The sequence below is a fragment of the Dermacentor albipictus genome, chromosome 7 (genome assembly GCF_038994185.2).
Source record: "Dermacentor albipictus isolate Rhodes 1998 colony chromosome 7, USDA_Dalb.pri_finalv2, whole genome shotgun sequence".
Lineage (NCBI taxonomy): Eukaryota > Metazoa > Arthropoda > Arachnida > Ixodida > Ixodidae > Dermacentor > Dermacentor albipictus.
Window position 1 is genome coordinate 3417053 of NC_091827.1, and position 13891 is coordinate 3430943.

General features: G+C 48.7%; 2 protein-coding genes across 12 annotated transcripts in view; one reads left to right on the plus strand and one right to left on the minus strand.

Annotated features, from left to right (window-relative positions):
* LOC139047665 (uncharacterized) overlaps positions 1 to 13891 on the minus strand; it is a 63456-nt gene that overhangs the window by 15344 nt on the left and 34221 nt on the right. For 8 of the 11 annotated variants that reach the window (XM_070521545.1, XM_070521553.1, XM_070521548.1 and 5 more), the window contains exon 5: positions 255 to 383. The exons of 1 other annotated variant lie outside the window; for it this stretch is intronic. In XM_070521545.1, the coding sequence (XP_070377646.1) occupies positions 255 to 383 (129 nt within the window). The remainder of the gene's footprint in view (positions 1 to 254; positions 384 to 13891) is intronic. 2 more of the 11 variants (XM_070521550.1, XM_070521549.1) reach the window with 1 other exon arrangement.
* Positions 1 to 13891, plus strand: part of LOC139047667 (arginine and glutamate-rich protein 1-B-like) — a 90105-nt gene that overhangs the window by 3095 nt on the left and 73119 nt on the right. The gene's annotated exons all lie outside the window — the stretch shown is intronic.

Consider the following 13891-nt stretch of genomic DNA (forward strand, 5'->3'; position numbering starts at 1 on the left):
TGAGCCTTATCCAGCTGCATCGCCGCATTCGATCCACCTGATTGACGTACTACGTGCGACCTCATGTAACGTATTCCCTGCGTACTTTCCGCGGCTTGTCAGGTATACGGAGATTTATCCACTCGAACTGCTAACCACTTGGAACAGATTTCGGTTTTAATTGCATCGCGCGATGTTGACGCTCCGATGCCTTGCAAAGATACGCCGGGCGGTGCCCGTGCTTCGAAACTGCATATATGATAAAGTGTTTGTACCTTGCCGAGTGGCCAGAACCACGAGAGTTGTTTCCGGCTTCTGCGTCAGGTGGCGCATTATTGGACCTGCAAGAGGAATCCGTCGCCGTTTGTCCGACCATTGGCGAGAACAAGGCCAGGGGTAGCTCACTGTCAAGTTGAACAAATTGCCACAGAAAAAAGAGTACAAAGGTATCATTGATAATTAGATGGTGTACTCTTTATTAGTACCTTTGTGTTTTTTTTTGCCTTTATAAACGCAAATAGCGCTCAGTATCATAGATCTTCCACGTGACCTCTGGCCTGGATTTAAAACTTTTACCTGTATGTTCGCGTGCACAGTAGGCACGGATTGATTTGTTCGTACACTTAAGCTGGTTGCTTATTTTGTGCTAAAACTAGTTGCGCTTACATGCATCACGTTGTTTAACTTGGGGTGAAGAGACGTGTTGCGAGCGGAGATGTAAGCCCGAGGCTTCAGTCGCGAGCCATACGGAACACGCCTGCATCGAAACAGGAGCTGAATTCGGCAAGGTTCTGACTGACACAGGGTTATTATGACCTCAAGTGCTCTCCTGAGGCCTCCCTTTGCCGGTTACACCTGCCCCATACTGGAGCATGTATACTTGTTAAAATCCGATCTATCTACGCGACTCAAAAAGCACCCAGCAGCAAAAAAGGCAAAGTTCTGATGCAGAAGTCGCGGGACGCAGTAATGCTGAACTTAGCGTCACAAATTGGCGGCTGGATGTAATTATATAATTCAAACGTATTTTTACAAATTGTAACAACGTGCCATTATTTCGCAATGTTGGCGTCGCCTCCAGGACACCAAAGCGGCAACGGGGACACCAAAGCTAGAACCCAGACGGGTCCTTCGGTTGGGGCTCGCCGAGGCCTGCGCGTGCCAGGGGTGTATAAGATCGGCGGTCCGCTATTGCGCACAGCCAATTTTTTATGCGAACACCCCTTGGCACGCTTCGGCCTCCGCGGCCCCAACCCAGGGGCCGCCCTGCTTTTACCTTTGATCCCTCCGCTACCCCTTGGGTGCCCTGGAGATCCTGCGAAAGCCTCCTTTATTATAACCTCAGGTGCTCTCCTGAGGCATCCGTTTGCCGATTACATGTGCCCTCCTGGAGCAGTACGTGTAAAAAATCCAATCTATCGTCGCAACGAAAAAAGCGGCCCCCGACTTGTACAACACCAGTCAGAAACTTGCCGCAAAAACACGGAGGGCCAAGGGGAGCGACGCGAGCCGGCGCGGGTGGGAGGGAGGCCGCAGACCAATAAATGATGGCGCGTTCTTTTAACGTGACAGCGTTAAGGAGCTCGTGTCGCAGAAAAGCCGTTGGCGTCGGCGGCGTTGGCCGTGAGCGATAAATCCCAGAAGGCACTTCATAAATAAAGTCTTGCAAGATGGGGTGGTGGGAATCGAACCAGGGTCTTCGGAGTGGGAGACGGAGACGCTACCACTCAGCCACGAGTTTTTTTTGTCTTTATTTTCACTCAGCCACGAGTTCGTTCCTTCAAAGCGGGACAAAATCGCCTCTAGTGAATGCGGTGTTGCCTTAGAAACGTGCCGTAGAAAGTTATACTGTGGTGTATATCTGTAATTATGAGTGTAACTTACCGAAGTCGTAGTTTCACGAATAGCGAGGTACGTTTCCGCTAAATTTCTTCTGCGCACACGCAGAGCCATCTTGCGGCAAACACAGAAGACCCCCTCCTCGCAATGTACGGCGCTGCCCCGACACGTGGCGCGCCACTCGCCCCATGACCGCGTCCGCCTTCGTGGCGCGTCGGGGCCCGGCTATCTCTGCCGATCGCGACGTTTGGCTGGCGTAGCGCGTTTGAGTAGGCGGTGCGAACGGGATGCGGTGACGCTATCGCGTTCCACTCTTGAAGGCGAAGCTTAAGCGTCCTCCAATATTTTGTTTAATGCGTTTACGACGTGTTGATTTGTTGGAAAATATTCAGTGGAGGTTATACGGAAGTTCGTGTTCATGACTGGCGGAGAATGCATAATCAGAGCGGGCCTAGGTAGCACGTACACTGTAAAGTTCGCCTCCTTTGCGGATTACCCGATTGCCATTGCAATAAGAAAGGCTGAAAAATGCGTCAGTGAAAATTATCTTTGTCATCTACAGATCTTGTTTTCAATCGTACATTATGCACCATTACAGTCTAGTGTTGCCAACATTTGAGGAAGCGTGTCACTGAAGAGCGACAAAAAAGTCACCAAAATTCTCGCTATACCTGTAAAGTGAATATTAAGAATGTAGGCGTTTTGAAGCACTCTAGTATAAGCTATCGTGAAGTAAATAATTAACCTAGACGTGCCATGTTGGTCTAATGTTCATGCAGCTGAAGGAAAACAGTGAATTTACCAACAAAGTACTTCCATAGAGGGTTTTACCTTTAGTTATGTATTTACTATAAGATATGCGAATATCGTGGTTTCGAATATGAATAGTTGGTGTGCAATATTTTATTCTTATTCAAAAATGTGCTATTCGGTATTTTTGAATATCAAAACTAACCAAATATTTCGCGACAATTGACTTTCAAATCGGTTTACTGTTTTCCACCTACTGAACAAAGTAACGAAAATTATAATTATCAGAAGTAAAACAGCGACAATGTTTTCGAAGCAGTGTAGAAACGAAATTGGTGATGCGAGCTTTGTTTTCAGTTCTGCGGTGGAAGTGTGGCACTGGTTAACGCTCCTTGGTTTACATCTTGTTCAATACATGGATACCTAAGAATGCATGGACGTGGTAACTGCCGTCGCCGTGGCACGTTTTATAGTGCAACGCGCGCGTAGTGCACAGTTTGTGGATTTGGCTCGCACCGTCAGCCAAGTTTAGTTTTCTTCCATTTCCCATTAGATTCTCATTTTTGCACTTCAATTAGAGACTATTAATAATTAGAAATTAATTCGAATAATTCGACTATTAATTGGAATTCGAAATCCCACAGGTAACGCCGGAAGAGGTAAAGAAAGCGTTGGGAGATATGCAAAGGGGGAAGGCAGCTGGGGAGGATCAGGTAACAGCAGATTTGTTTAAGGATGGTGGACAGATTGTTCTAGAGAAACTGGCCACCCTGTATACGCAATGCCTCATGACCTCGAGCCTACCGGAATCTTGGAAAAACGCTAACATAATCCTAATCCATAAGAAAGGGGACGCCAAAGACTTGAAAAATTATAGACCAATCAGCTTACTGTCAGTTGCCTACAAAGTATTTACTAAAGTAATCGCAAATATAATCAGGAACACCTTAGACTTCTGTCAACCAAAGGACCAGGCAGGATTCCGTAAAGGCTACTCAACAATATACCATATTCACACTATCAATTAGGTGATAGAGAAATGTGCGGAATATAACCAACCCTTATATATAGCTTTCATTGATTACGAGAAAGCTTTTGATTCTGTCGAAACCTTAGCAGTCATGGTGGCCTTACGGAACCAGGGTGTAGACGAGCCGTATGTAAAAATACTGAAAGATAGCTATAGCGGCTCCACAGCCACCGTAGTCCTCCATAAAGAAAGCAACAAAATCCCAATAAAGAAAGGCGTCAGGCAGGGAGATACGATCTCTCCAATGCTATTCACAGCGTGTTTACAGGAGGTATTCAGAGACCTGGATTGGGAAGAATTGGGGATAAAAGTTAACGGAGAATACCTTAGTAACTTGCGATTCGCTTATGATATTGCCTTGCTTAGTAACTCAGGGGACCAATTGCAATGCATGCTCACTGACCTGGAGAGGCAAAGCAGAAGAGTGCGTCTAAAAATTAATCTGCAGAAAACTAAAGTAATGCTTAACAGTCTTGGAAGAGAACAGCAATTTACAATAGGTAGCGAGGCACTGGAAGTGGTGAGGGAATACGTCTACTTAGGGCAGGTAGTGACGCCGGATCCGGATCATGAGACGGGAATAATCAGAAGAATAAGAATGGGCTGGGGTGCGTTTGGCAGGCATTCTCAGATCATGAACAGCAGGTTGCCATTATCCCTCAAGAGAAAAGTGTATAATAGCTGTGTCTTACCAGTGCTCACCTACGGGGCAGAAACCTTGAGGCTTACGAAAAGCGTTCTACTCAAACTGAGGACGACGCAACGAGCTATGGAAAGAAGAATGATAGGTGTAACGTTAAGGGATAAGAAAAGAGCAAATTGGGTGAGGGAACAAACGCGAGTTAATGACATCTTAGTTGAAATCAAGAAAAAGAAATGGGCATGGGCAGGACATGTAATGAGGAGGGAAGATAACCGATGGTCATTAAGGGTTACGGACTGGATTCCAAGGGAAGGGAAGCGTAACAGGGGGCGGCAGAAAGTTAGGTGGGCGGATGAGACCAAGAAGTTTGCGGGGACGACATGGCCACAATTAGTACATGACCGGCGTTGTTAAAGTATGGGAGAGGCCTTTGCCCTGCAGTGGGCGTAACCAGGCTGATGATGATGATGATGAATAATTTATCCTATGCATGATAGAGTGTATAAGCGCGACTGAACGAGGACGAAAAAAGAAACAGATACACAGAGACAGCGCTTGGAGGGACTTTCAAATGTAGATTTTATTTTCGCACGCATCGATAAATATATACCGTACGAGCGGAAACAAACGTGACAGCAAAAAAGAGCATTCAGTGGTGCATGTCGATGAACCGTACGCGTGTGCAAGGCATGGTTAAGACATTTACTGCAATGGCTACAACGAGAAACCGAGGAATCGTATCTCCTTTTCAGATAACGACGCTGATGGCCTTCTCACGCACCTTTCCTCTAATTTCGCAATTTCATAGGCCTCCACAATCTCCCTTGTCATCCTGCTATAAGCCCTATGCAAAATAGAAGTACATTCAAACATGGGCTTGCAGGAATAATCTTGGCAATAGAATACCCAAATGACCCGGGATTACCCTAGTGACGTTATATCGATGCTCTTTTAATTTCTCATTGATGCATCTGCCGGTTTGACCAACATACGTTCTTCCGCACGAAAGTGGAATGGCCTAGACAACGTTATGAGTAGAGGTTACAAATTGTTTGCGATGTTGAGTATAACATGCGTGCCTTTTGTTACTCTTTGTATTGACCCTTTTGCATAGCTTCTGTAGACGGTCAGGGGCAGAGATAAAGCACGTCGACCCCCGATTTTGCCGCTATTCTTCTGAGATTATGTGAAATGCAATGAATGTATTGTACCAAAGCAACTTTCTTTGCTCTAGCAGTGACACTGCTTCCATTCGATGCGTTTTTACACTTCCTGCTTAAGCCCTCCACGACAGAGGTGAGCATACGCATCGGGTAACCAGAATCTGCCAGGCGCTTGACCTGATCTCTGAAACTGGCTTCCACTATGTGGTCACATGACTTCGTCGGATAATTATGGAGACATGGTGTTACTACTGCGCGTTTTACGAGTTTTGAATGAGCGAAATGAAATGGTACTACTGGCTTTCTGCCTCTGGGCTGATAATTCCGGCAGGCCTTTTGTGGGGAAAAGTCTAATCCCAAGTCTAAAAATCTTATGAAATTGCCTATGGGGACTTCATGTGTCAACGACAAAGGGGACAACACTTCAGTGAACGAGGTTACGGTTTTTGAAACCAGCGAGTCAAAATTGTCTGATTCGTTATTCAAATGATTACAAAGTCAACAAATCTGAACACTTTCACGACATCGGTGTTATTTTTCAGGCGTTCATGGAGAACCTGGCCACAGTTAGCTACATATAAGTCACTTAAGCAGGGAGTAATACATGACCCATGCATATGCCATCTTTTTGTTTGACAACATTTCCCTCCCAAATTGCGTAAGTCGAGTTAACATAATCACGAAGTTCTTAAAATCTGTCGCAAGTCAAACCAGAAGCGTTTTGAAACCGAACCGCTCCAAACTTGTCAATGCAGTCTGTTACACATTTCATCACGTCATTCTGCGGGAAAGAATATTACAGGTCCTTTAAGTCTATAGAAAGTGACAAGGTTCTTGTCTTGCCAGTCTTTAAAGAATTCCACCACTTGTTCAGACTTAGTTACCAAAAATGGGTCGTCGATTGGCAAGAGCTTTAAGTACTTTTGTAAAAACGTCGCTACAAGTTTCTGCCAGGTTTCATTCTCTGACACTATCAGTCGGAGGGGACATTCCGGCTTCTGCATTTTTAATGAGAAAAACAATTCAAGGTCCCCCTTCGTGCTTTTAGTTATCCGAGCTTTGTACAGGTTAAATACCATATTTTCGCCCTTGATCTACCTGAAAGCGGCCGTGAAGTACTGATTGGTCCGAAAGGCGTGAAAAACGGAAGCGACTTGTTCAGTCGTGCGTGAACGAGCTGAGCCTTTTATGCGAAGCATATTACCAGAGCTCAACCCAGCTCCTCAGGCGCGGCGGTGTCGCCTTCAATACCACGTGACACCGTGACGTCACGACAGAGGAGAAATGGGGCTCCAACTCGCGCCGTCGCTCGGTATATAAGCAGCTGCGCTTGCCTCTGCTAGACACTCACGAGGTGAGATGCCTCCTAGAGACAGAGCTGCTCGTTGGAATGAGAAGCGAAGGTTGTGGCGTGCTACAGAGACTGTTTCTAGGTGGCTTTGCTACGGCGCAGCGACTACGCGCCCCGCATCGGACGTGGTGAGCGTCGAGCAACGCAGCGTTCGGCGCGACAACGAAATGTGCGCCTGAGCAAGCGCCGCACGCCTGAGCCGACGCCGACGACACCGGCTTTTCTGCGACACGAGCTCCTTAACGCTGTCGCGTTAAAATAAAGGCTAGTATGCTTCGCATCCTGGGCTTAACCTTAGCTAAGCCACAGCCAGTTTTTTTACACACACGATACGTCTTATTCATCTGCTGTGTTCTAAATCTGAACAGAAATTTTTTTTCACTTGGTTTTGGTAAATTAGTTCTCTGACTTGCTTGCCAAGCGTGTACCAAACGAATGGATTTAGTGGCACCGCTGAACCCGCAGCGTTTAAACGCATTCAAAGAGGTTTTGTAAATAATAAAGAAACTTCAATTTTGTGACCAGTGTCACGGCTCTGATGACCACAGTGCTGTGAAGCACGATCACAATGTGAAGGCTACCACTGTAAAGGAAACCGTTGGTCCATCATGGTCATGTAGCCTATGCATTGTATAGTTTTGGCCACTTACATGTGGCTTTTGAATATTAAAACGCGTTCTTGAATGCGATTTTCCAAGCAATTTTTCTAGCTTATAAGTCGTTAAACTATAGCCAAGTGTTAATTAAAATTACTAAAAGGTCACTGATTGCTAAATATCAAATTTTGCCGTAAACATACAAAAAAGCCATGTCTACCGTCAAAATCGCTAAAATGGCAACACTTATAAAATACCAGTAAATTATCAAAGCAAATTTGATTTCGTGTTTTAAAAGATGGTTAGATTAGATGGCCCCAAGAAACACGGAATTATGCAAGTGATGGTAGATTAAACTTGTTTTTGACAGCCTAGCGATAGCTTTCTCAGCAAGGCGTCATCTGCTGCAGCACATAGAGGCAAGGCCGGAAAGCAGGGGATACGCAATAAATGAATCGTACCTATGTGAGCCGATTTCTGAGAACATGGTCCCGGCTATTGTTTTGTTGTATTTGTGCAATGTGCAGCCGACAGTGCCCGCTTTCACAAGTGTGTGCGCGTGGGGAGGGTGGATAAATGGCCTACTTTTCCTTTCCAATTCTGACTGTGGTGGGAGGGGCATACCCCCCTCAGACAGGTTGGTACGCCTATGACAAGCATGGTGTCACGCACGTACAGGCAAATATAAACACATCTCACTCGGTCAGCACAAGCACTCGCTGCCTCAACGCTGACGTGAAGAGCGCCGGCAGCGAGAAGCGAACGATTCGCGCAGCCCCAGTTTCACCGCGAGAACACCTTTCACGACCAAATAAGTGAAAGCAGTTTTGAAAGTTCTGGGAACCTCAGCTGCACTATGGAGGTTCAATTGCAATATCGGCAGACCAAGTAGCCCGAATATAATGTCTAGATCAAGACTTGAAGGACCACTGCAGACTTGCGAGGTGGGGAAATTTACCAACTGTTATCGAGTAGACTATGTGTGCTATATAAATACCAGTGATGAGTGCGCTGAAGAACCAATGTGGCAGAGACTCTACGTGCAGCTGGTGGAGAGGCCACATCCCCATTATGAGGGCTTCAAGTCGCTTTCTGTAGACCCGAGTGATCTTGGTTGGGACTGGAGGCGGATATATTCCCGGGTGTCAAAATTAGAGGGGCAAATGACCTACTTTGCGCCCCACCCCAGTCCTGTGAGGGGGGGGGGGTGGCAATCGCTCACTTTGCCCTCCCGGCAGATACGCCTATCAGGGGCGTAGACGAGGGGGGGGGGCTTCACCCCCCCCCCCAAAATTTTTTCGTGCTGTCCATGCACCGCCGAGCAAAGCAACCCCCGGCGCCGGAAATCATTCTGGATTTTGTCTAGAACGTCTTTTTCACGCTCGAAAAGCGATTTCACCGCAGAAATTGCAAACTCGGGCTGGATTTCGCGGCAAAGCCCATGCCCTGGGTGTCACATAACGCAAGCAGCCCCATCCGAGCACAAAGTTTCAAGGACGGTTTGATGGTGAACGGGCTCGCCACGGCATCATGCGGAGGCCGCGGAATCTACGCAGCGCATGGATGTAAATTCCGAAATTTATGGGTATAAAGTTCTCATAAATGTTTGATGTAAAAGCTACATTGACATTTGCAAACTTGTGCTTTATTTAGATTTTCAATTGCGGAACTTTGTAAGTTTAATGTTCCCATAAATATTTGACGCCAAAGGTTCATTAACTTTTCCAAAGTCGTACATCGAGCCATACAACGAGACAAGCCAAATCAATACACTGTCAGACAAGTTGACAAAGCCCGCAGCGAGGCCCGATGAGACGAAGCGTTGTAGTGGTTCATTCGTGCCATCATGTCACATAAAAAATATCAACATTTTTTTTTTTACATGCGCCAAACCATCCAGTGAAGACACTAAAGCCAGCCAAGGTAACTGCGTCCTTATTTATTTTTTCTACTTTGACTTTTAATCGCGAGTACACATTGAGCATCTTCAATTTTTTTGTTCTCGCTCCCCTACCCGCGGGCTGCCAGAGCCAGCCAGAGCGCATGCGTTTTTCTCGTGTTGCCCCGACCACCGCGCGGCGCACTTCCGTGCGCGTTCGGTTTTCTCTGGCCGAGTGCATTTTCGCCTGGCAGAATTTTGGACGCTTTCTAGCTAACAGACGAGAAAAAGAAGCAATGGTCGCTCGCCGCCATCACTGTGGGGACTCGACGGATTGCACCGCGTTCGCTTGAGCGCAACCTCTCCAGAAAGTCTTGTCTCGCCGGCGAAGGATACCGAGCAGTATGCGCATGGTTGTTGGTGGACCAAGCGTCTCGTGTTTTATTCGATATTCCTTTAATAGCCACATTAGTTGCCCAAAGTAGGCATTCGATTGTGACCAACATACTCTCCTTTGCATTTTTTTTTTCATTATGGTGCCCCCGCCCCGCAAGAAGGAAAAAAGAAAAAGACGTTGTTGCGGCGCAGCGAATTGTGGCATGGTGAAAGTTCTATTTTGTTACTTCTTTCTCTGAAAGTAATGGGCCATGGGACGCTTCAGCTGCCGGATACTCTTATTATATTATTGCGATAGCAATTATATTGTTGCGGGAAGAAAGCAGGCCCACGAGTGTAAAATAACTTATATTTACAAATGATGGATATGGCGTTCAGGCAACCGCCAGACTTCGTCTTTCTCTAGTCCAAATCAACGTCTTCCTTCACTTCACCGTAACATCACCCTCCCGGTGGGGGAGCTCCGTCCCGGTGCAAGTTAAACAGCCTCACTTATTGGGGGGACATAGGGCTTGAGCCTGGTGACGTGAACAACATCACTGGTTAAGTTGGGAGGCACGGAAGGCTGACCGAGTGGGGCGATCTCGTAGGTCACGTCGGACAGTTGGCGTAAGATCTGGTACGGACCAGAAAAACGGGACAGTAATTTTTCGGACAAGCCGACACGACGTGAAGGCGTCCAGAGAAGGACAAGGGAACCAGGTGAAAAATGGTGGTCTCGGTGCCGAAGGTCGTAGCGTCGCTTTTGAGAAGCTTGCGAGACTGTGAGGCGATGACGGGCGACATCTCGGGCCTGGGCGGCTAAGTCAATAGCATCGCGAGCGTAAGCAGTGCTGGGTGACTGTACTGCGGAAGGTAGCAACGTGTCAAAAGGCAAGGTGGGGTCGCGGCCGTACAAAAGGAAAAATGGTGAAAATCCGGCAGTGTCGTGACGGGACGAGTTGTATGCGAAAGTGACGTATGGTAAAGCGACGTCCCAGTCGCGGTGATCGTTGGAAACGTACATGGCGAGCATTTCAGTGAGTGTGCGGTTGAGTCGCTCGGTGAGGCCGTTCGTTTGAGGGTGGTACGCGGTAGCAATCCGATGTTCTGTAGAACAGGAGCGGAGCAGATCATCAACGACCTTCGATAGAAAGTAGCGGCCGCGATCCGTCAGCAACTGGCGAGGGGCGCCGTGGTGCAGGATGACGTCTTTTAGTAAGAAGTCGGCGACATCTGTAGCGCAGCTGGTTGGCAGGGCTCGTGCGATGGCATATCTAGTGGCGTAATCGGTTGCTACAGCAATCCATTTGTTTCCTTTGATGGAAATTGGAAACGGACCAAGGAGGTCGAGGCCCACACGGAAGAAGGGCTCTGTAGGTATATCAATGGGTTGAAGCAAACCAGCGGGAGGCATAGCAGGCGTCTTCCGGCGCTGACACAGGTCGCAAGAAGCGACATAACGGCGCACAGAGCGATAAATGCCAGGCCAGAAGAAGCGGCGCCGCAGGTGGTCGTAAGTACGAGTGACGCCCAGATGTCCAGCAGTAGGAGCGTCATGAAGTTGCTGGAGCACGGTGAGTCGAAGGTGCTTGGGGACGACTAGGAGGAGCTCCGGGCCGTCAGGACGAACGCTACGACGGTATAAAGTTCCATCGCGCAAGGTGAACATCCGAAGGGACGGGTCATTGGGCGAGGAGCTTAGGCGTTCCATAAGCGTTCGAAGAACAGGATCCTTGCGCTGCTCGTCGCCAATGTGGAGGAAGCCGGAGAGGGACAGAATACTGATGTCCGAGTCTGCATCGGTATCGTCCGGTTGATCCACGGGATTGCGGGACAGGCAGTCAGCGTCTTTATGCAGGCGTCCTGACTTATATATAATAGAAAATGTATATTCTTGTAGGCGCAATGCCCAACGTGCAAGTCGTCCAGTTGGGTCCTTCAAAGAGGAGAGCCAGCAGAGGGCGTGATGGTCGGTGACAACGCAGAAGCTCCGACCGAAAAGGTACGGGCGAAATTTCGCGACCGCCCATACGAGCGCGAGACATTCTCTCTCAGTAATGGAGTAATTTCGCTCGGGCGTGGAAAGGCGGCGGCTAGCGTAAGCGATGACACGGTCTTGGCCCTGTTGACGCTGAGCGAGGACAGCGCCGATGCCATGACCACTCGCGTCAGTTCGTACTTCAGTGGGCGCAGAAGGGTCAAAGTGGGAGAGAATCGGGGAAGTGGTAAGCCGCTCAATCAGGGTAGAGAAGGCTTTCTCCTGTAGCGGTCCCCAAGAGAAAGAGGCGTCTTTCTTAAGAAGGTCAGTGAGAGGGTGAGCGATGTCCGCAAAATTGTTCACAAATCGCCGAAAATAAGAGCATAAGCCCAGAAAACTACGGACATCGTTCGTTGAACAAGGTACAGGAAAATTTCGCATGGCGTGAACTTTCTGTGGATCAGGTTGGATTCCGGCGGCGTTGACGAGATGACCAAGCATGTTAATTTCACGGCGACCGAAATGGCACTTGGAGGAGTTTAGCTGAAGGCCAGCCCTGCGAAACACGGAGAGTATGGTTGTGAGGCGCCGCAGGTGGCTCTCAAAGTTCGGCGAAAACACAATCACATCGTCGAGGTAACACAGGCATGTAGACCACTTCAAGCCGCGCAAGAGAGAGTCCATCATGCGCTCGAATGTAGCTGGCGCATTGCATAATCCAAAGGGCATGACTTTAAATTGGTACAGACCGTCCGGTGTGACAAAGGCGGTTTTCTCGCGGTCCATCTCATCGACGCTAATCTGCCAATAGCCGGAGCGGAGGTCAATTGATGAAAAGTACTGGGATCCGTGAAGGCAGTCAAGAGCGTCATCAATGCGAGGCAAGGGATAAACATCCTTCTTTGTTATCCGGTTGAGGTGACGGTAGTCAACGCAGAAGCGCCACGAGTTATCTTTTTTCTTTACTAAGACAACCGGTGATGCCCACGGGCTACTGGAGGGTTCAATGATGTCCTTGTCCATCATCCTGTCTACTTCTTTCTGTATGATGGCCCTTTCTGTTGCCGAGACACGATATGGCCGCCTATGAATGGGGCTGGCGTCACCGGTGTTGATGCGATGCGTGACAACAGATGTCTGGCCAAGTGGACGGTCGTCCAAATCAAAGATGTCCCGATAAGATGACAGGAGATGACGAAGAGCTGTTGTTTGCTCGGAAGGAAGGTCGGGGGCGATCATCTTAGAAACATCGTCCGCAGGCGTCGAGTACGAAGGAGTGGATGACAAAGGTCCGTTCGTACTGAGGAAGGATTCAGAGGTCAAAAAAGAAATCTGAAATTCTTCCAAAGGAGTGATATGCGCTATGGCGATACCGTGTGGCAAAACATGTGACGAGAACCCAAAATTGAGGATGGGCACGCGAGCGCAGTTTTCGCGGATCCGAATTAAGGTGCTCGGTAGGGCAATATTACGCGACAAAACCACGTCAGTAAGCGGCGACAGGACGTACTCGCCATCAGTTACGGGAGGACAGGGCGTCAGCAGGACATTTGTAGCAGCCTGTGGAGACAGCCTTGCAAATTCAGCAGCACATAAGCGGTGTGGAGCACAAGTGGTTGCGTCGGCAGGAAGCGGCAGGTCCAACTGTACAGCACCTGCGGAGCAGTCAATTTGGGCAGAGTGTTTCGAAAGGAAGTCGAGGCCGAGAATTAGGTCGTGTGGGCAGTGTTCAAGGACGATAAATAGAACAACGGTATAATGGCCCCCAATGGTCACACGTGCTGTGCACATTCCAAGGACAGGTGACGTACTCCCATCGGCGACTCGCACGGTGCACGGTACGGCGGGGGTCAGAACCTTTTTGAGCCGGCGGCGGAGAGCAGCGCTCATAACTGAAAGCTGCGCTCCTGTATCAACGAGAGATCTAACAGGAACGCCATCGACTTCAATGTCCAGCAGGTTTCCACATGTAGGCAGGGTCAATAGAGGATTTGTGGGCCGGGTCGGAGTTGCAGCTTCACCTCCGGGAGCTGCACCGCCTAGTTTCCCGAAGCGAAGCGACCGGTTGCAGAAGGGGACGAAGAGCGGTGAACGAGAGGCGAACGGGACCTACGACCTTGCGGAGACGGGGATCGGCTGGATCTTGGTGGAGCACTATCGGCGTTGATGTTCCTAGTCGGCGTATAGGGCGAGAAAGTGCGATTGTCGGGTACTTGGCTGTAGTGACTCGGAGACGACCACCGAGGAGGCGACGACCAGTGGTTGCGGCAATGACGGGCGATGTGTCCAATACCGGAACAATTAA